The sequence below is a fragment of the Pygocentrus nattereri genome, chromosome 17, assembly GCF_015220715.1.
Source record: "Pygocentrus nattereri isolate fPygNat1 chromosome 17, fPygNat1.pri, whole genome shotgun sequence".
In the NCBI taxonomy this organism is placed as follows: domain Eukaryota; kingdom Metazoa; phylum Chordata; class Actinopteri; order Characiformes; family Serrasalmidae; genus Pygocentrus; species Pygocentrus nattereri.
In genome coordinates this window covers 22,248,989-22,269,381 of record NC_051227.1, presented here as the reverse complement: position 1 = coordinate 22,269,381, position 20,393 = coordinate 22,248,989, and the positions used below count along the sequence as shown (strand labels likewise).

At 37.8% G+C, this 20,393-nt stretch overlaps 1 protein-coding gene across 5 annotated transcripts in view; it reads right to left on the bottom strand.

Annotated features, from left to right (window-relative positions):
- The window catches only part of nbeab (neurobeachin b), a 481,645-nt gene that overhangs the window by 354,319 nt on the left and 106,933 nt on the right, over positions 1 to 20,393 (bottom strand). For all 5 annotated transcript variants that reach the window (XM_037546398.1, XM_037546400.1, XM_037546401.1 and 2 more), the window contains exons 2-6: positions 16,296 to 16,527; positions 9,981 to 10,081; positions 9,283 to 9,378; positions 7,858 to 7,979; positions 1,798 to 1,924 (exon numbers count right to left, since the gene is read on the bottom strand). In XM_037546398.1, coding sequence (XP_037402295.1) covers positions 1,798 to 1,924; positions 7,858 to 7,979; positions 9,283 to 9,378; positions 9,981 to 10,081; positions 16,296 to 16,527 — 678 coding nt within the window. The remainder of the gene's footprint in view (positions 1 to 1,797; positions 1,925 to 7,857; positions 7,980 to 9,282; positions 9,379 to 9,980; positions 10,082 to 16,295; positions 16,528 to 20,393) is intronic.

Sequence of the window (20,393 nt, the reverse complement as noted above, 5' to 3'; positions counted from 1 at the left end):
CAGCTGTAGTGGGTACAGTACAATTTTGAAGAAGCTGAGCTCAGTGACGAAAAGGCTCCTAATGAGTTTTATAGGGGCTTCTTCAAAGGGTCAAAATGTATTTGTGCAGAAAGAGAAAATCTAGTGCATGTAGCAACATGAACATGAGATGTATTCTGCTATTTTATATACAGCCTGAGAGAGGACTGTCTTGTTAAAACATCGCATCCTAAAAAGGCAGAACATATCATAATATATTTTCAAAAATCTACATTGAAATTGTATACAACGTCTGTATGGGACAATTACGTTGCTTCCTAATTCTTTTTCTGGCCCAGTAAATTCACTTAAATTAAGTTACAAGTGTTCACGTGCCCAAAATATAAGGCAGCCAATCAGAACAGAGTTCATTTACATATATTACTCTTAAAGGCCCAGTAAAAAATAGTCTGTTTAATTCTAAGTACTCTTACTTTTGGTTGGAAAATGGTTGCGTAAAAATGAATTAAGAGTGTTAAAGGACAAATCAGGATATGGGCCTTTTAATGCATTTTGATCTTGTACACAGACATTCTTATGTGCCATAACAAATGTGCTAATCCTTTATCAAATCTTTAATCACTGCATCTAATCATTAAAGGAAAAAAGTTCCAGCTTTAATCGTACATAACGCTAGCCAAGTCAAATGGGCAAAGATAAACATAAAAGCAATTAAAAACCGAATACAAGCCCACATATATTCACTGAACCCAGTGGGTGGAAAAAAAGCTTCACACTCCTTTTAATCACTTATACTACCCTTAAAATAATTTCACCTGACACTAAATTCACTTTTAATCAGTCCACAGACCTCAAAGCGGATCTCATTGCTTCGGGCCATACATCAACATGCCCATTTAAATGTCTGTAAGGTAGCAGATGGGTACAGCATAAATCAAAGAGGCCTATATAAAAATGTAAATCTTTCTAAAGATGTCTGAAGCTGTTGGTTTTTAACATGACATGCGGAGAAACACTCAAGCATGATAAATGTCCCAGCAGTAACTTTTTGGTAGAACAACACATTCATCCAATTTTCACCTTTCCCTAAATATAGCTGATCAGCCAAAAAGAAAACTTCTTTAGTTTATTATATCTGTTATCTATAAAATTATAAAAGTAAATTGCCAAGCTAAATACAGTAGTTTTTACAGATAACAGTATCTCACAGAAACCTGTCACAGTTCCCCTGGTTATGACCTATCCCATTTTCCTTTCCTCCATTCCATCCTAGCTCAGCACTTTTGTCATCTCCTTAACCTGTTTCTTGTTTGTAGCTCCACCCAATGTTCATTGCATATAGTCGCCTTGTTTCTAAGCATTGTTGTTTTCTTGCTGTTCTTGCATTTTTCATTCACTGTGCTCTATCATTGTTTTACCCAAGAATACCCAAGAACTCTCTGTACTTGCCTGCTAATTGATTCTAGTTGTAAATCCAGACTTCAATAAACTTGCAATTGCATCCTGCTTTGTTATAAAATCACATAAGCAATTACTTAACAAGACAGCAGGGTTTGAGGCAAGTGTTTGATGATTAAGGTGTACAGTATGCACAGTGCTAATTGGTGTTCATTCATTATCTGTTATCTACATTAGTCTTATAACTCCACTGCAAAACCTACTTGGCTGAATGACTTGATCTGTGATTAGGGGGGAAAAGATATACATTTGATTTTTTGGTTTTAAATTAATTCAATCCATTTGGATTTTTTTATGGGAGTTCTCAGTATTCTCAGCTACCTACTCAGACACAGAACCAAAACAAATCAAAGAGCTTACTTTGCGAGGCTGGAAGTCGTACTTCACGCAGTGCTGGAAGCCTTTGCCTTTGGACTTGAGCGAAGTCACGATCAAGCAGCTCCCCACAAAATGAGCCGAGTAGCCAACACCTTTACTGGTGCGGAAGCTATCAAACAGACACAAGTATATATGTGAAATGCATCAACAACCCTTCATGAAATCTCAACAGATGAGCCATATCAGCCTGCGCAACATTACCTGTGAGAGCAACATTTGTAGAAGTCAATACAATTAGTTCGCTAATGATTTGCTAAGCCCTTAGGATAGGACACCCACACCTCTTCACTACATTGCCTGTGTGTGTTTAAATGATTCATTATGTTAGCTGCTGTTGGAATCCCCAGCTCCACATTTATAAATGCTAATATATTGAACTTTTAGCAAACACATTCAATCAGCACTGCTGGGGTGATTCATGCACCAAACATCTTGCTCCTTTCATCAGACATTCAGTCATGTATATATACATAATGATGATGTCAGGACAAAATCCTAAATCTCTATTTTTTTCAGTTAGTTAATAACTTGCAAGCTCTAGCTGCTCTTTATACTTTGAGAAAGCTACATCATTAATAGGCCAGAAGAAATGCTAGTTAAAGCAAAGATTCTAAATTTTGTGTAGGACTGGGGTCAGCAACTGCAGTAAAATAAAGCTTTGCTGGTCGTTCTAACAGTATTAACAATAGGTCGTCTTAAATGTTGCAGTTAATGTATAACTGCTAATTCACCCTTTATTCACCCTTTATTCACTCAGCATGCAGACTACTGGTTTAATAGCAACACATATAACAGGCTGGCCTAACTACTAGCTAAAGTAAAGGCAAAAAGAGAGATTTAAGATGAACATCAATAATTTGGAGATAAATTAACTCATTTGCATTCATAAGCACTCCAGCTGGTTTCCTGAAATGTTCAATCTGCAACGAGAAACTGCCAAACATTAAAAAGTCATGAAGCTGAGGTCAGCTTCTCATTCAAATGTTTTTGTTACAATTTAAATAGGGCCTGCTGCAGCAATTAAGGTGGAATGGAACCATTCTAACAAGAAGCTGGCGAATGAGAAACCGACTTCAGCTTTGTAAAAGTCGAATGTTGAGACACAAAATGTTCTGCTTGTGGAAAAGTTTCCTGCCAGAGGTGTGAGAAAAGTGATTATAGCTAAGCTAAAACATAAAGCAAAGTAAGTCTTTGTTTTCATTTATATTAAATGTGTTAGCCTACACTAGTACACACTAGTAGACATATATACAGCCAAGACGGTAAAATAGACATAAAATGTGGCTCAAATGTGGTTTGATTTTTGCTGAAAGGACAAAATACAGCTATAGCTCCTGCTATAGGACATGTGGAATATACAGCTCCTGCTATAGGATATGTCTTCCAAGGAGTCAAGTCAAGAGGCTTTCCTCCAGGAACATGGTGCAACATGGAACAAAAGAGTACAAAACGCAAACTTGCAGACATAAATGTGCAAACAAAAATTTAAACTAGAAACAATATAATAAATACGATAAATTAAACAGACATTAGACACAGTAAACAAACAGGGCAGTGCAACATCGACACACCACTCAAGGAATGGAAGTGAATTATGTACTACTTACACCATATTTTCATTGGTATAATGTTGATTTTGCACTGTAGCCTTAAACATGGAGTTGGAACATTTCTATGAGCCTGTGTGTGTAATATTAATATGTGAGGACGTATGACATGCTCTGAAAAACACCCACAAAATCTGACCGGACGCATCAGATTTTTAAATGATTATTTCATGCTTTATAGGGGGCTTGCAGCAGCACACAGACGTCATATTGTAGCGTATTCCACTTTTCTCCTGAATTAGCAATGCTGCTTCTTTCAGTGTTAATAAAAATCTTCCATAGTGCAGCTATAACTTACACTGAAAGAGACTGAATCTCAGCTGTGCTGTGGTTTGCACTGCAGAAAGTGACAAACTGCCTGCCATGCAGGGGATTTTTTGAAGGACAGTATGAGAGAGTTGTACTGTAGTTGGCATAGGCAGACATTAGATGGCTGTTTTTGGCACTGAATCTGGCTCTGACTTCTTTGGCTTAAAGCCTCTCATGAGAGCTCTCGGCAGATCCCACAGCCCAGCTATGTTAACAACAGAAAGGACCTTCTTCATCATTAAACTGTAATCATTACTTCACTTCTAGAGTGACAAATCAGACCCCCTGTTTTCCCCTTATGCCGAATATAGTCAATTAGCCAAGACTCACTTCAGCTTTGGACACACCACACAACTTTTAAAGTCCTAACAGATCATCAAAAGACTGAGTATCTCCCACCACCTGACTGGCCTTTTTTGGGCGATTGAAATATAGAGGATCACACATTACTTAACCTTTAATTTATTGCCGAATCAAACCGAACAGAACTAATCATAGTGCTTAAAATTTCATTAAATTAAAAAGTTCATTAGTGCCTTTTCACCATTGTGAACCATTATGAACCATCATTTGATACTAATCACATTCAGGATACTGGAATATAAATGTAAAATTATTCTGGTTACTTTCAATACATTTTCAAATTAATTTTATTAATACATGAACATACAGTGATTTTTGTATGGTACAGTTCTAGGTATATTTCCCTGTACATATTAAAATATGTACTGTAAGATAAAATATAAAAATATTTGGTTAATATGACAATATACTCATATACTATATATGAAATGCATATTCATTTTTGGAATGTATTTCAATATGGACTGCAATGTATTTGAAATGCATTTCAAAAATATATAAATATATGCACATATAATTTATTTCCATATGGGGAGCCAGACTGAGAATCTGAGCTAAGGTAAATAGTCTAACCCCAACTTTAATATATAGTTTGCTTCTTTAGTTTTGCACTGGAGCTACAAGATAATGTATCTAAAGGCACAGATCATTCTTAACTATTTAACAACTTAATTATTCTTTACTATTAAAAGTTAATTGTTTGAGGCAAGTCAAATTGACACAGTAAAAGTTTCCATTGCTTGTTACCTGCATCAGATTCGTATCTCAAGTGCAAATCTAAAAAAGCAAACTTCAGACACCAAACATGTCTTGGCTGATGGACTATGTGTAGGGCATGGGTAAAATTGTGGATGAACTACTGCTTTAAGTTTGAGGTGCAATGAAACAGCATCTACTGAACCATCAAAACAACATGAGGGTCTTTGTGTCCTGTGACTCAAGCATCACTACAGTACACACAGAAAAATATTGTCTTATACGGTGAGGTAAATGAAGACCTTTGCAATAGCTGACAGTATTGGTGTCTTTAATCCTCTGCCCTTTCCCAGGACAGACTCAGAGGAAATCAACATGGATCAGATGCTGATACCAGCCAAGATAGGGCTACTCCTGTCCTCTGGCTACAGAATAGCCAATGTCTCAAACTGAAAGGTAGCTTAGAGCTTCAGATATCTATACTAAATATATACAATATTTGAAACTGTTAAACATCCACTTATAGACATCAACTTTGCATTGTGAAATTTCTTAGGAACTCATTTAGAGATTTTTCTAATTCTGGTCTGGGGCCTGAGGGTTGGCTGAAAGCTATGAGGGCTGAGAGAGGGGCCTAAAACAAGATTTGCATGGTACATCACCCTGGACCTTTCATAGGTAGAGCTAAGCCTGTATGGTGCCTGAATACAAATGATATAAACACTAAAACACAGTCAGGATATGTGTGGTTATGTATAAACTTTATATACACAATGTTAGAGAAGAAAGATGAGATTCTTTAGCCATAAATATGTAACTCCTTGTGAAATGGATGCATCTAAGAGCAACAAGAGCTCAGCCACAAAGCAGCAGACCATGCAAACTCACAGAGTGGGGTTGCTAAGTGTTGAAGCGCATAGAGCACAAAAAAATCACCTATGCTCTGTTACATCATTCACTATAAAGTTCTAAACTCAAAGCAAAATCAGCACAAGGCCTTTGCATCTGTAATGAAATGGGTTTTCATGGCTGAGCTGCCAGATATAAGCATAAGATCACCATTCACTGTGCCAAGCATTGGCTGGATTGGTGTAAAGCACGTCGCCACTGTACTCTGGGGCAGTAGAAACATGTTCTCTGGAGTGATGAATCACCCTTCACTATCTGGCAGTCTGATAGATGAATTTGGGATGAATCTGGGCAGAATTCAACCTACCAGAATGCTATATGCCAACAGTAAAGTTTGGTGGAGGAGGGATAACAGTCTGGGGTTGTTTGTCAGGGTTTGGGTTCAGAGTTCATTGTAGATTAATGCAATAAGCTAGGAGAGGCCATTAGTTACTGTAATTTTACCACAGGGAAGGTCACAGTAAGGCACAGCTTAAAGTGGCTTATCAAACAGCAGACAACATAAAGTACGACAAAATACACATAACGTTGACTATGTAGGAATTTAAATACTGGCTCCTGCCCCACAACAGTGCATAACACAGCTTAAAAATAGCCGTTTGGAATTCAGTCACATCCGTACTTGACAAACTGCACTATTTGGCTACAAAAAATAGAATTTCAAAGTGTACACACTATTTAGGGAGCCAGGGTCTGATGCTACTTCTGGCACATCTGACAAGACTTTCATATTATAGTTGTACAGTGAGTCTCATCATGAGTGCTTTAATTTGAGCATGTGATATTAATGATGGATTTGTTTAGCTTGTTAACCTGTTAGTTCTAGTTAAGAAAGTCCATCAGTTTAAAAAAAATCAGGTTCTTACTTTATCAGTACATTTAGTGGCTTGTGCAAGCAGCATTAGAGTCAAATGTTGTTCAATTATCAGCACAAGGATTTTTAATGACGTGGTGCAGTAATACAGAGTTCATTTATTGTGAGGTGGCCCTAGGTGTGTGTATATCGTGTATTTCACAACAGCTTTGAGTATGGCTCAGCCAATCACATTTCAGGACCAGAACTATACATTTTATAAATACATAAATACATCTACATCCCCCTTCATTTATTTCATTTCTGGTCAGTCATTACATACAAGTTCTTCATTTTTCAGGAGATATTTCTGAGGAGACTGGATCCACATTACTTTATTACTTGCATATGGAAGTGGAAAATCAAAATAAAATAAGTGAATATAAAAAAAGGTTAAAAAATGTTCAAAAACTGTCCCTATTAGATTAACAATACTTTTACTGTTTAGAGAGAGGAGACAGTTATATGTTTGTTTAAGATCTGAAAAATCCACAGATGTTTTCATCCATGAGTAGCTGACAAGAAGCTCTTACTGAGAAAAGAAATAAACCAAAAAAATAAAAAATATGTAAAGCAATTGGCCTGACACTTTTTTAATCACTTGTACCTTAAACTGGAAATTAAATAAATGAAGCACGGTCTCGGACTCTTGCACAGTACAGTACATCTTCAGCCCACGTCCAGAATGGGTGACACATAATGATGACAAAGACTTTCCTTTTGTTTCATCTTCTTTGTACTCTTTCATTTCCCCAATTTCAAATGTCTGCCTAGCCCTTCGGTCCCTGCCACCATCCGTTCCCACCACACACACATACACTCATACGCACACGTCTGTCTACACTAAGGCTTTACTCCATGTATCCTGGGACCGCTGCAGATAAACACAGTGCTTCCAGGCTATTGATCTCAGCTTTAATTAGCCACAAGTCTCCACATAAAGCACATCTTCTGTGCTCCAGACATTAAAAGCCCAAATTAAAACCTCTCTCCCCCTGCGGAGATCCGCCTCTGATTCCGGAATGTACCGCCCACCCCAGGTTCACATTTGTATCATACAATCAGCAAAATCTGACCTAATTCTCATTCATGCTAGCATAATCCGCCACATCATCACAAAACAAAATCCCTTAACAAAGCTCATTCTGCACATGATGGAACAGGCAGGACATCAGGACATCAACAACCAAAAAAACCAAGCCATCCAGCATAATCTTCTTAAAGACACCAGCTGCTGATGGTTATTCCAACCTGCAAGGCTCATTCCTTAATTGTCAAGCAGATGTGTGATGGTGATTAACTCACCAGTATAGATAGGGTTTGTCCTTGTCTACGTTGATGTTGTTGAGGGGATCCATGCGGAACCAGGTGTTGAGACTGAAGCCATTCTGATAAGGCCACTTGGCAATGGGAGGTAAAGCAATCGCCTGGCAAAAAAAGAGCTCAGAAGATTCTTATCATTGCAGAGAGTGTAGGCACATGTTTTGTGTTTGTGCTCACCATGCCATGTTTTTTTTTATGTCTATTTCATTTAAACCCGAGCACTTTGAGAAGCAATATATTAAATAAGAGATGCAGTAAGTCAATAACCAACTAAATAAGTAAAAAGTAGAAGGAAAAATCGAGTTACTGGCAACAGTGCTTGGATCCCTAACTATAACCAAAAGTGTGGCAATGTGCGGGGTCCAAACACCCCTCCAAAAGTCATCCTCATTTTTATGATTTTTACTACTGTTGCACCTCTCTATTGCTCTATACTTACCAGATATTTCAGTTTAAACACAATGCAGAGGGCAAGTACAGTCATATGCAAAAGTGCAAAATGTCCCTTCTGTTGAATTTCTATGTGGAAATAAGTTAAAACATCCTCTACAAAGAACGTTTCTCAACAAATTTGTTAAAATTACTGATCATTTGCAAAATGTAACATGCTTAAAAAATAAAATATAAAATGTGCGCTGTGAAAAAGCCCACATTTTATACTGTAGTTTTCTCTCAATGCATTAAACCCTTTGATGGCCAGGGCCTGCAGGCAATAGCCATACTTCAGCCAGTCTGCACTGAAGTTTCTATTGCTACTTAATAAACTGAAATTTGACTAGGGATATTCAAACTGTTGAACACACCTATTTAGAGATATTACAATTTGATCTGTCATAAGATTGAGCATTCTAGCACCTCTTGGAGGCTGACTCAGACCATGTTTTACTTCTATGGATAGATGGAGCTTAATAATTCTTAAGGTCTTTTCTTTGATTCAGAAAAAGCAAGAATATAACGTCTTTGCCTTCCATATCTATATGATTGTTTTAGCAAAAAATGTATTGTATTATTATTATTAATAATAATAATAATAAATTAGTAATAGTAATAATAAGAAGAAGAAGAAGAAGAAGAAGAAGAAGAAAAGAAGAAAAAGCAGAGGAAAAAAAAGATGACAAAAACAACAGTGGTTATTATTGTTATTATTATTATTATTATTATTATTATTCATTTAAGCACATATTACTGAAACCCTATTGTTTTTCTTAACCCCCATTCTTCATCCTCCTTCTTTTACTATTTCTTTGATTATTCTTCCTATTACTACTAACGACACTCATCAGATTAAAAGCACAGCAATTGCTACAAAAATAAATGAGTTTATGTAGATACAGTAACAGTAAATGTAGATAAAACAATACATTCATGATTAGAAAACTGGATTATTTGAATGGACTGAACACTCACAGCAGCACTCCGGCCGGGGAAGTTGAAGAAAGCGTCCGGCCCATGTCTCTGTGGCATCTGATTCAGCACAGCCAGCAGCTTTACTGCATGCTTGGGCTAAGATTAAACAGCCATGTAAATGATTTTTACATGTCAAACATTTTACCACACACTGGATTTCATTTACACTTGTCATACTTCAGCTTTTAAGGTCAAATACCTCAATATAGATTAAAATAATTAGGGTATGACATATCACACTCTATGTTAGTGTATAGGTTCTTTCATAAGATAACATAAGAGGTGCAATAACACAACAATAGACCATGACACTGTGGTGTTTTTAATGTACAACAAATTGAATTTACTCTCAGGCCAAGTATTTAAATATATGTTCACATTAATCAAATCATTCCTGACTGTTACACAGTACACCCTCCACTACTAACAATGTAGGTTCTGATGAGGTGTACTCCACTCTGTTCAGAAAATGAGAGCTATTGTAGCAGCATCTTCACTCTGGCAACTACCAGCATCAATACTGCGTCAATAGCTCTCACTCTAGCCAGCAGTAAGTCGATATCTTGGGAGGTTCCAGTCATTCTGAAGCTGATTGCTCTGGTGGCCTGCGAGAGTATCACTGACTGACTGACCGCAGGGTAGAGTGAGGGACAGCGAAGCCCTGAACTGTGGGGGTCCAGGGGCTGCCACTGGCTTACCCACAATCCTCCTTCTCCTCTCAGCATGCTGAAGAGCAGCTTCAGCTCCTTCACTGTGATACTATAACTGGCAAGCACTCCTAGCATGTCCACCAGCAGATCTAACAGAGAGAGAGAGAAAGAGAGAGAGCAAGAGAGAGAGAGAGAGAGAGGTCTGTAGTGATTGTTCTGCAAATATTCAAATTTACACAATCGGTCAATCAGCCCACACGTCTGTTGTCCAAAGTTTACTTGAGTTATTGAAATTAAATACTCTATCACATTTGCACAGTGATGAAACTTTCAGCAAAAATATCTATCAGATAGAAAACTTGTTAATTCAATGCAATGCAAAGCTTTCTGATAAGGACCATCACTTTCGGCAATCCTAATGCAAATCTAAGCTAGTTTTTATTGATTAGTGCCGTGTAATGTCTTCATTTTATGCTTGTAGGGAGCGTGTTCGAGATCAAGCATGGGGCGAATACTTCAGAAAGAACTCACACCACTGAGGGTAAGAAATGACACGCAGTGAAAATATGCAGACAGAGCAGGCAAGAGAACATCAATTACAGGAAAAAGGAGGGCATCAGTTTTCGTCATTCATAATCGGAAAGGAAAATTTAATATTCCTCTAAACTGCCATTCATTCTCATTATGGAACAGACTGCAACTAATGAGATTTTTCCCTCAATCTCTCTCTCTCTTTCCTCAGCCTACTAATTTTGCTGTGGAGGAGATATCAACTTAATCCATATTTCCTTTCTCCCCTCTCTCTCTCTCTCTCTCTCTCTTTCTCTCTCTCTGCATGTGTGTTCGAAGGCTACGTAAATCTACAGCTTTATTTGCATCCTCTCCTGCTGTTCAGAGCAGCTTTAAATGTGTTATCTCTGACCTTATATCCAGAACGGTCAAGTTCCTTGTTCCATTTATTATGCCACGTGGCTCTAAAGCTCAGATTACAGTCTGGAGAGAGAAAAAAGTGCAGTGGAATCAGTATCAGCTTCTCCTCAACTCCAACTGAATTATCCTGAAGATTAAGACACTTGAATCTGCTTTCTTTGGGAATTAAATCTATGTTTGGCTTTTTTCACTGATAATAATGGTAAAAACATAAATCTGATGTCCTTTATGTGGTTAATATAGATAGAATTACTGTTTATTGTTTGTTTGTTTGCCATGAGTAGAGTTGCATTAATGCTAGCCTTGTTTGGCTGTGTTTGTACATCAGTGTCTAGGCTAGCAGTCAGAACTGGTTGACATAACAGAGATTGTTTGCATGACATATTTGTGCATGCTGGGTATTGTAGTGAGAGAACACTGATGAATGAAAACATGAAAACAAAAGAAAAAATGGTGAATTCTATCAAATGGATGAGGCTGAGGGAGAGTCATGTCTTGTGCCTTTAATTAAAGATCAAACTAATACTAGCAATTAAACTAAACCTATTATACTGAATGCACTAAATGCTTCTTTCTGGGTTGGTGCCTGACTGTGTACTTATACATCTGAAAATGGAGTCGCTCTGTTCCCTTCTAGTGAGCACTGTACTTTTACATTTGTATTTTCAGTAAACCTAAATTGAACAATAATTATATAAACGTGTTACTGCCTAAAAATGATCTGTAACTTATGAAAAAAGTTTCAGGCTCATGTTTTTTCTCAAGAAATATCAAATATCACATATCATCAATATGTATTAAACCTTTCACATCAGTTTCATGTGAAAATCGGATGCATTCTGCCCATTATGTCCAATACTATCGATAAGCATGCATTTATTTATGGGATCATGACCTCAGATGGAAGTTAGATGTTGAATTCTGCAAAGAAACTGCTAGAAACACAGCAGCAGACTTTTGAAAGAACACTTTACCAAAAAGTAAATGGCAGTCATGGAATGGCCTATTTTAAATAAATCCCACTTGGTTTTGACATTTTGTTTCCCAACACAATAAACACAAATGCATTTTTAAGTATTAGACAAATGTCCAAGCTTTTTGGGGCCATGGCCTGTATTTGAGGGTGGACCATACAAAATGTGGGAAAAAAATTGAGGCTGATTATAAATTCCACTCAGTTTACTAAAGTTTGAAAAACTAATAGTGGTTTTACATGGACTCAAGTGTAAAACTGTGTTAGTGTCTCAAAAGAATGTTGTTTGGAGGCTTCTTTTAACAACAGGAGGAGCCATAGCAACTACATGGATAACAAGCTGAAATAGCATTTAACAGCAAATCAGATTATCTTAACTCATATAAGCATATATGCAAAACATTCCTCTATGCTACCGCAATATGCAAATGCAGTACAACGCTGTTGTTGGAACAAAACTTTGTATCTCCAAAACAGGAGAAGGAAAACACCTAGTTTACTTTTAGTGTAAGTCAATGGAACCAACATTTTTTCCAAGTCATTTTGGGTCATCTCTTTTGGTCCATTCTTCATGAAATTCACACACAATGTGAAGAGCAACCATCTTTTTAAAAACTGAAAAATGACAAAAACTGCAGACACAAGGTTTTGTTCCGACAGCAGCGACATGTTATTGTTTCCCACATTCTACAGTAGAAATACAACCCTTTAAAATGTTTTGGTGGGGAAAACAATACATTAATACCACTAGCACACTAGCAGTTATTGGTGGTCCTGTGTGCAGTCTGTGCTCCTCAGAACAGCCTTAGTAAATAGAACTGTGCATTTTGGTTGCAGTAGGTCAGTCAAGAGAATGTCTGAGTTGAGTTGCAAGTCAGTTAACATGCGACTCAAGTGTGACTCAGTCTGAGTCATTAATTCGAGTCCCCATCTCTGCCATCCACAGTCTTGACCCTCAGTACATTCCTCATTTCTACAGCCCTGCATGTACACTTAAGTCCTCTGATGCTGGTCTGCTCATGGTGCCTGGTTTCAGATTGTCCTCAGTGGGTGGCAGAGCGTTCAGTGTAATAGCTCCCTCTCTGAGGAACTCTCTCTCTTAAAGCTTCAACGATTTCACTCTTATTTCAGCTGAACTCAAAAACTATTTACTCAGTGCTATTTCTTTCTACACTCTCCTGCTGAAAAGTCTGGTGTTTTTCCTCCACTGTATGTTTAGGTCTCCCATCTGCATTGTCATGTCTCTTATGTTGTCACTTGCTGCTCTGTTTAATCTTGATTCTCATTCTGTTCTTATTTTGGATGGATTTGTTGTGTTCACAGATTTTGTAAAGTATGTTTGATACACTGTGGAAAAGATTTGTTGCTTAAAGTTTATAAAGTAACTATGCTGACTGCCATAATGTTTTGGGTTTGTTAAATTACTAATACAGTCATCATTGTAAGCCAGGGGTTGCCAACTATTTTAACAGCATGGACTGATCTGCAGCCCACAACAGTTGTTGTGTGGGGTGGGGGAGTGGGTGTGATATGATGCCTATGATTAGCCTAAGAATGCCTACCACACAATCACAGCCCACTAACGTCCCTATTTTGTACATGACATTATCATTGTAAGTAGCAAATAATACATTGAAACTAAACCAGAATGAGCTGCTACACACACACACTTAAAAAATATGTTTCTCCAAGGGTTTTTTTAGTAAAGAAAATGGTTCTATATAGAACCAAAAAACTTGCAAAGAACACTTTACATCAGAAGTCATGAACAGGCGGACCACGGTCCGAGTCTGGACACAGACGCTGTCCCTTGCAGACCTGAACCTATAGCCGATAAACTATGGATAGTCCTTTAATTTCGATAGGTAGTCCCACTTCATTCGGCGTAACTTTTCTAGACTTCATGGTACGGCTTTAGTGGCCCGGGAAACTCACAGACCAATCACATTCGTTGTAAATATCACATGTGACGCTACTCAACCATTAAGATCTGTGCATTAAGATGAGCACTGAGTTTCGAGTGCGTGACGCACACACAGGGCAGGGATGAAGCGAAAAAACAGCAGTCAGAGAAGAAAGTGAGTCAGAGAGGTAAGTTATTTCACTTTGCACGCTCTAAAAAGAGAAAACAGACAATAAATGTTGAAATATTACTGAATTGTAATTTATTAGATTTGACCTTCAGTTGTAGACTATGATGTTGATATACCTATTAGGCTACTTCAATTTACAATATAAGTTAGACATTATGATGTTCCGGACCTTCGCTTCAGGATATTTTCTCTAACTGGACCTTGCTGAATTTTCATTAAAGACCCCCACTTTACATGATCGATTTATTACTACAAGCCTGACGCGGTAACAACAGAACCTTTTTGGTGCTATACAGACCCCTGCACAAAAAAGTTCTATACAGAACCATTTACAGCATATTCCCCATTAATCTGAAAAACCCTTTCATCAAGGAAAGAACCCTTTAATCATGGAAAGTGTTCTTTGAGTGTTCATGGTTCTATATAAAACCATTTTCTTTCCTACAGAACCTTTGATGAACCATTTTTCAAGTGTGCAGGTTGCCCACAAACAAGGCTACCTCAATAAACATGTAATAGTTTGAGTGTATCATTTTGTTCCAGCTGCATTTCAGAAATGTGCTGTGTGCTACTGGAGGACAAATCAGCAAACATTGACACCAAACATGTCCAATATTCGTTTAGTTGCTGTATATTTGGCTCTCCGGTTGATTATCGCTTGGATGTCTAGCTCCTTTGGGCAGATCTACCTTTCATCCAGTATTTTCTGTAACATGTGGATCATGTTTTTGATTAGTATGTTTTTTTATATCTTTGAATTGCTTTCATTCTTGCCTTTGCTGAGTTTGCAGCCACAATAAAATGTGTATTAATATTTTCATCACTTAAATTTACCTTCAGCTGAAAGCTGCTAGCAGCATCCTACACACTTGTATGAGGCCATACAGATACGCGCTGTACACTTATTTAAAATCTCATAAAATTTGATTTGAATAATTAAACCTGAAATAAAAACACTTTAACAATAATATTAATTACATTAATGATAATAATGAAATCTTTTTAGCATTAAGGCTACTAACTCCCAAGTTCACTGCCACATTGCAGCCCAGTATCAAGTGACTCACAGCCCAGCGTTGGTCCATGGCCTAGTGGTTGGGAACCTCTGATTTAAACCACCTATGAGTCAAGAAAAGCCTGAAATTTGAAATGACATTTCAACCTAAAACTAGCATTTAATGTTGTGTTATGTTACATAACAGTCTGTAATCCAGCATTGCATCCCTGAGCCTCATAGGTTTGACAGAATTCATTGTTATGTTTTTTTTTCTCACTACAAAACCCAGCGTGCATTTCATAAATACACTAGACAGTTACTGGGAACTCTTCTCCTCCACTTCACTCCTATAATCCTGACTGCTAGCATAGTCTACAGAAGCTAATAAATACAGAAGTGATATTTAGTTTCCCATTAGTATCTGGCTTCATTCTGCGTTAGCCAGCTTACAGGAAAAAGAAAAAAAAGTACTTTTAACAGCCCACCCTCCAGTACCAACCCTAAAATGTTTGCAATTTCTCCCACCTTCAAGACACATCATTGGAAGAGATGTTTCCTAGTCTTTAAACCAAATAATCTTGCTCTAGAGACTATTGTTCACCACTGTAAGAGGCGGGTAGGCATGTTTACAGATGATTAATGCAATCATTGTATTTTTCATTTTGGTTCAGAGTATCCCTGTAGCCTCTTACTCATTGGAACCACCGGTGGTTGCAAAACGCACTTCGTCATATTCTTCACAACTTTCATATTTCATAAGCTACATTTAAAAAAGTGGGTGTCATATGAGGCTGTACCTGTCTTCCTTTCAGTCAAATACAACCCCAATTCCAATGAAGTTGGATCGTTGTGTAAAACAGAAATATAAACAGAATACGATGATTTGCAAATCCTTTTCAACCTATATTCAATTGAAAATACTACAAAGACAAGATATTTAATTTTCAAACGGATAAACTTTATTGTTTTTGCAAATATTCACTCATTTTGAATTTGATGCCTGCAACACGTTCCAAAAAGATTTTTGGCTTTGAGCAGTAAATTGTAAGCATATAGCGATATGTATATGATCATAACACATTTTCTGTTAATATGAGGGGAGCTTTCACAAAATAAATAAAGAAATAAAATAGAAATGTGCATTTATTTCATGCGGTTACTGAATAATTTGCCTAACGATTTGGTCATGTAAATTCAGATGGACAAACCAAAATATATCCTGGAGAATAAGAGGTTAAGAGGTTAAATAAAACATGAGTGTGAAATAAATAAACTCAAAATGAGCAAGTCCACCGCCTAACAACAAACTGGGCCACGTCATTTGCATATCCCAGGGTGGCTCTATGCTGCTTGGGTATTCTAACACTCACCTGCGATCATGTCGTCAACAGAGCTCATCTTGAGCAGCACCAGCTGGATGAGCCCCACCTCCGTGCTGGTCTGCAGGTTGCGCACGCTCTTGCGCAGGATGGCCGTGAACATGCTCCAGATTTCCGCCTGGCACGTCACCTGGCAGTGCTCCAGCAGATCCACCATGCACACGATGCTCTCCGCATCCTGGATGATGAAGTTCGTCTCCAGGTCAAACTCGCCGCCCACCAACTGCAGGGGACAGCAGAAGATTGGACCGGTCAGTTATTGGCACACCAAGAAATAGCTAAAAATATCCTATGTGGATCTTTCAGGCAGGGAAATAATCTTCTATATCAGACAGAAATTAGGCTGAATTTTCTACTGCGCTTTCCTTCATAACAATCATGATTAGCATAGCTGTAAACAGTAACCAATGATTTTGTTCTCGTACTTCATCAAGTATGAAATTGACCGCTTCGGGTCTTGCCTTGCGCACAGCATAGCCTTGAGCCTTCTTCACTTGAGGCCAGCAAAGCACGCATGTGGAAAATAGGCTGCAAAATCTTGCAGTAACATTAGCATGATAAACAGACTATGGCCTTACAGGAACTGGCAGCTCGGAGGCTGGTGACGTGGCGGAATTCTTGAGTGTTATTATTCCACCAAGGGAGCTGCAGAAGGATGCGAATCAACTCTTATTGTCGCTCAGCTGCTGTAAATTAGGCTGACTCTCAGCCTGATTGTTTGGGGCCCTCTGATATGACTGACAGAACCCCTTCCACTGTACTCATCTCTCACAATGGAACAGCTGATAGGCGTCACGACAAACGTTCTGTCTTTCTCGCCTTTCATCTGACAGGCAATTTGCATGCCGGCGCAGAGCAGTGTCTGCAAACTGAGTGAAACAGGAGGATGAAAGACAGAAGAAGATGGGAGATTTACTGATAGTGCGTCAGCATGGAAGCAAACCGCCAGTTTTATGATCTGTGAAAACATCCTTCTGTCAGTTTAGCTGTTTAGCTGCTGACAAATTTTCTAGAACGTGCAGCAATTAATGGTTGAGAATAACTCAAATAAAGAGCGATGGAAACAAAGGATGGGAACAGTTCCGTAAAAACGACTACAACTATAGATGTCCAAACAAAACTTTGTATCTACAAATTTGTAGTTTAAGTGGAAGGAAAAACATGAACTTTATATAGAACCATTTATATAGATCAATTCACCAGGAAAAATGAAGTGCTGTTAGTGTTTATAAACAGCAAAAATGGAAATAAGATTTCGTGCCATCACTGACAACAAGTAAATTTCTGCGCAAAAGTGGGAGAGCAACATTCAGAAAGCAACTAAGTAGGTTGGCAACTAAGTTTGTCCATTGGTCAGGAAGATCAGATGTAAAATAATCCAGAAAAATTAAGAAAAAAAATAGAAAAATAACATTTTCAAAATTGGAGTTCAAAAAAAAAAACAACAACCCTGTTTCCATCAGATATCTAGAACTCTTTTCTTCGACTGAGAGAAGAAAATCAAGCTCCACTCTTGGTTCAGATCTGAAACAAACCACAGGTGTTTCTGTCCATCCTTCCGATGTGAGAAGACAACTTAATGCTATGAGTTAGAAAGGATGTGTAGCTGTTAAGAAGCCCTTACTGTGAAAAGGAAAGAGACAAAAAAGAAGAAAACTTGAGTCCCAGTGTCCCAACTTCAACATCACTGAATTTGTTTGGGATTACTTGAATCACAAGAAGCAAAAAATGCAACCCACTTCTAAGACTGAACTGTGGAGAGGTGGAAAAATTTTCCGCTGTCTTTTTTCCCACTAATGCTGAAAAATAAATAACTTGTACTTAATGGCTATTTTGCATAGTACGGTATATGTATCTAAGATGTTAATATGCCCTGTGGATGATAATATCCCATCAAAATAGAAATGTTTCCTGATAGGATAAAGGTGGTCAGACCCTTCCTTCAAAGGCTCATGGTCCCAGCCTTGATCCACCCTGCCCTGCACATTTTGGAGTATTCCTGCTCAGCAAGGGCTTGTTAATGGGCTGCTTTGTTAGGTCAGGTCTGTTAGAAGCAGTAGAAACACTAAAACATGTATGGTGGGGCGTAATCCAGGACTACGGTTGAGAACCACTGATCTAAAGGAAAGGCTCCTGCAATCGGTGCCAAATAATGAACCCTTGATCATGTAGTTCACCTGTCTGTAAACATCTGCAATGATTGTTTCTCTATGCATTTTGTCACATTTCGAAACATATGTCCATATAAACCACTTTTAATTGCTTTTTTTATACATATGCCATGGACTTCTGCTAAACAGTCCAAACCCGGCAAACAGCTGACCATCACATCAGTCAGTATAGCACAATGTCCATGAAAAGTCTTGAGACTTTATTTCAATTTTAATACAATTTTATTGTGTAATGTTTTGAGTTGTCAGAATTTTAAAAACATAAATAAATGCATAAAATCAATATCAGTATCAAAACTATCAGTATCAGTATATTTTATTGTATTGCACTGTGTATTGTAGTTTATTGTATTGTATTGCATTGAACGGCAAAGAGTTCTGTGTTCAACTCTTTTCTCTGGGTATCTACACTGACTTTGTTTCTAGCAGTACCTGAGCTCAGTCTTTTTCTCTAACGTATTGGTAACTAGCAAAGATACTTTCTCTAGATAGACAAAGTGCTTCTTATGAGTCGCTCTGTATAAGAGTGTCTGCTAAATACTGTAAATGTAAATGTAAGTATCAGTGACAAAAACGCTTACCTCTCTCAGGTCCTAATATATACAGTCATATATAAAATTCTGAATATCCCTGGTCAAGCTACACGACTTGTTGCTTTTTTAAGTAAAACTTTTTAGCACAAATTTAATATTAACATTTCCTCTACAGAGATATGTGGAATATAATAGCTAGCAAATCAACAAAACATGGAATTTGAGCAGGGGTATTTAAATTTTTCCATCAACTGCACATGGCTGCTTGTTGAAGAATGGAAAAGGCCCAAAAGGGGAATCATATAAGTGGATCATCTATCTTCTATACAAGAGCTGAATGAACATGTGTTATTTAAGCAAGACAATAAACTAAAGTCTGGCTTTGACGCCAGCCTGAATTAATCATTATGACGTAAAACTGCTCTGCATCTGTCTGGCCTGTTTCACACCCACGCAGACCTATAATCAGCCTGAAAACTACAGAGAAAATGTTTCCTTTTATTGGGAGAACTTATTTGAGCCAAAGGCTGAACACATGAAACTTTTGTTCTCTAAAAATAACTAATAATTGTCTAGAAATGTTCTACAGTGCCTGCATAAGCTACTGAGTCACTGTATGTCTCATGCACTACCGCCATTACAATTCAACTTGACACTGGCAAAAAGGGGGCAAGCTGTTCATGGTCTTTTTCTGGAACAGCATCACCACAGTACCACTTAGTTTCTACATTAGGCAGGGTGTGGCTTGCCATTGGTAGTCTTACAACATAAACCCATTCACATGCTGTCCTCAGTGGACAATGAGAACAGAACTAAAGACCTAGCAACATTTTCCAGCTCTATTCCTGTAGTCAACCTGCTAGAGCCTGGCTGATATCCAGAGCCAACAAAGGTTAAGGTTCCACAGATTTATTGGCATTGGTGAAAATCTTTGTGATTCAGAAAATGCAACATTTGTAAGGATGTTAATGGTTATACGGTTTTATGCTAGTCTTTACAGTGACTGCCACCAGTAGTTGACTTTCAAAAGGCCCATTTCATGGAAAACTGAATTTTCCACAGCTCAGTTTGAAGTAGTATATGAACACTGTTAACTGTTTATATATATATATATATATATATATATATATACCATTCACTTTCATGTCCAACAGTCCAAATATGGAAACTGAGCTACAAAAACACTCAATTTTCAATTCACCGTTCTTGTGATGTAAAATAAGAGTTCACCTTTACCTACACCAGTGAAAACAGCTCCAACCCACCAAGGGGTGGACTCTACAATGGGTTTCTCAAACACTGGGCTGTGGACCATATTTGGGCTTTGAAGACCCTTCTGGTGGTCCTTTGGCCAATACTGAGGAGGAAAAAGTGGTCTTATTACA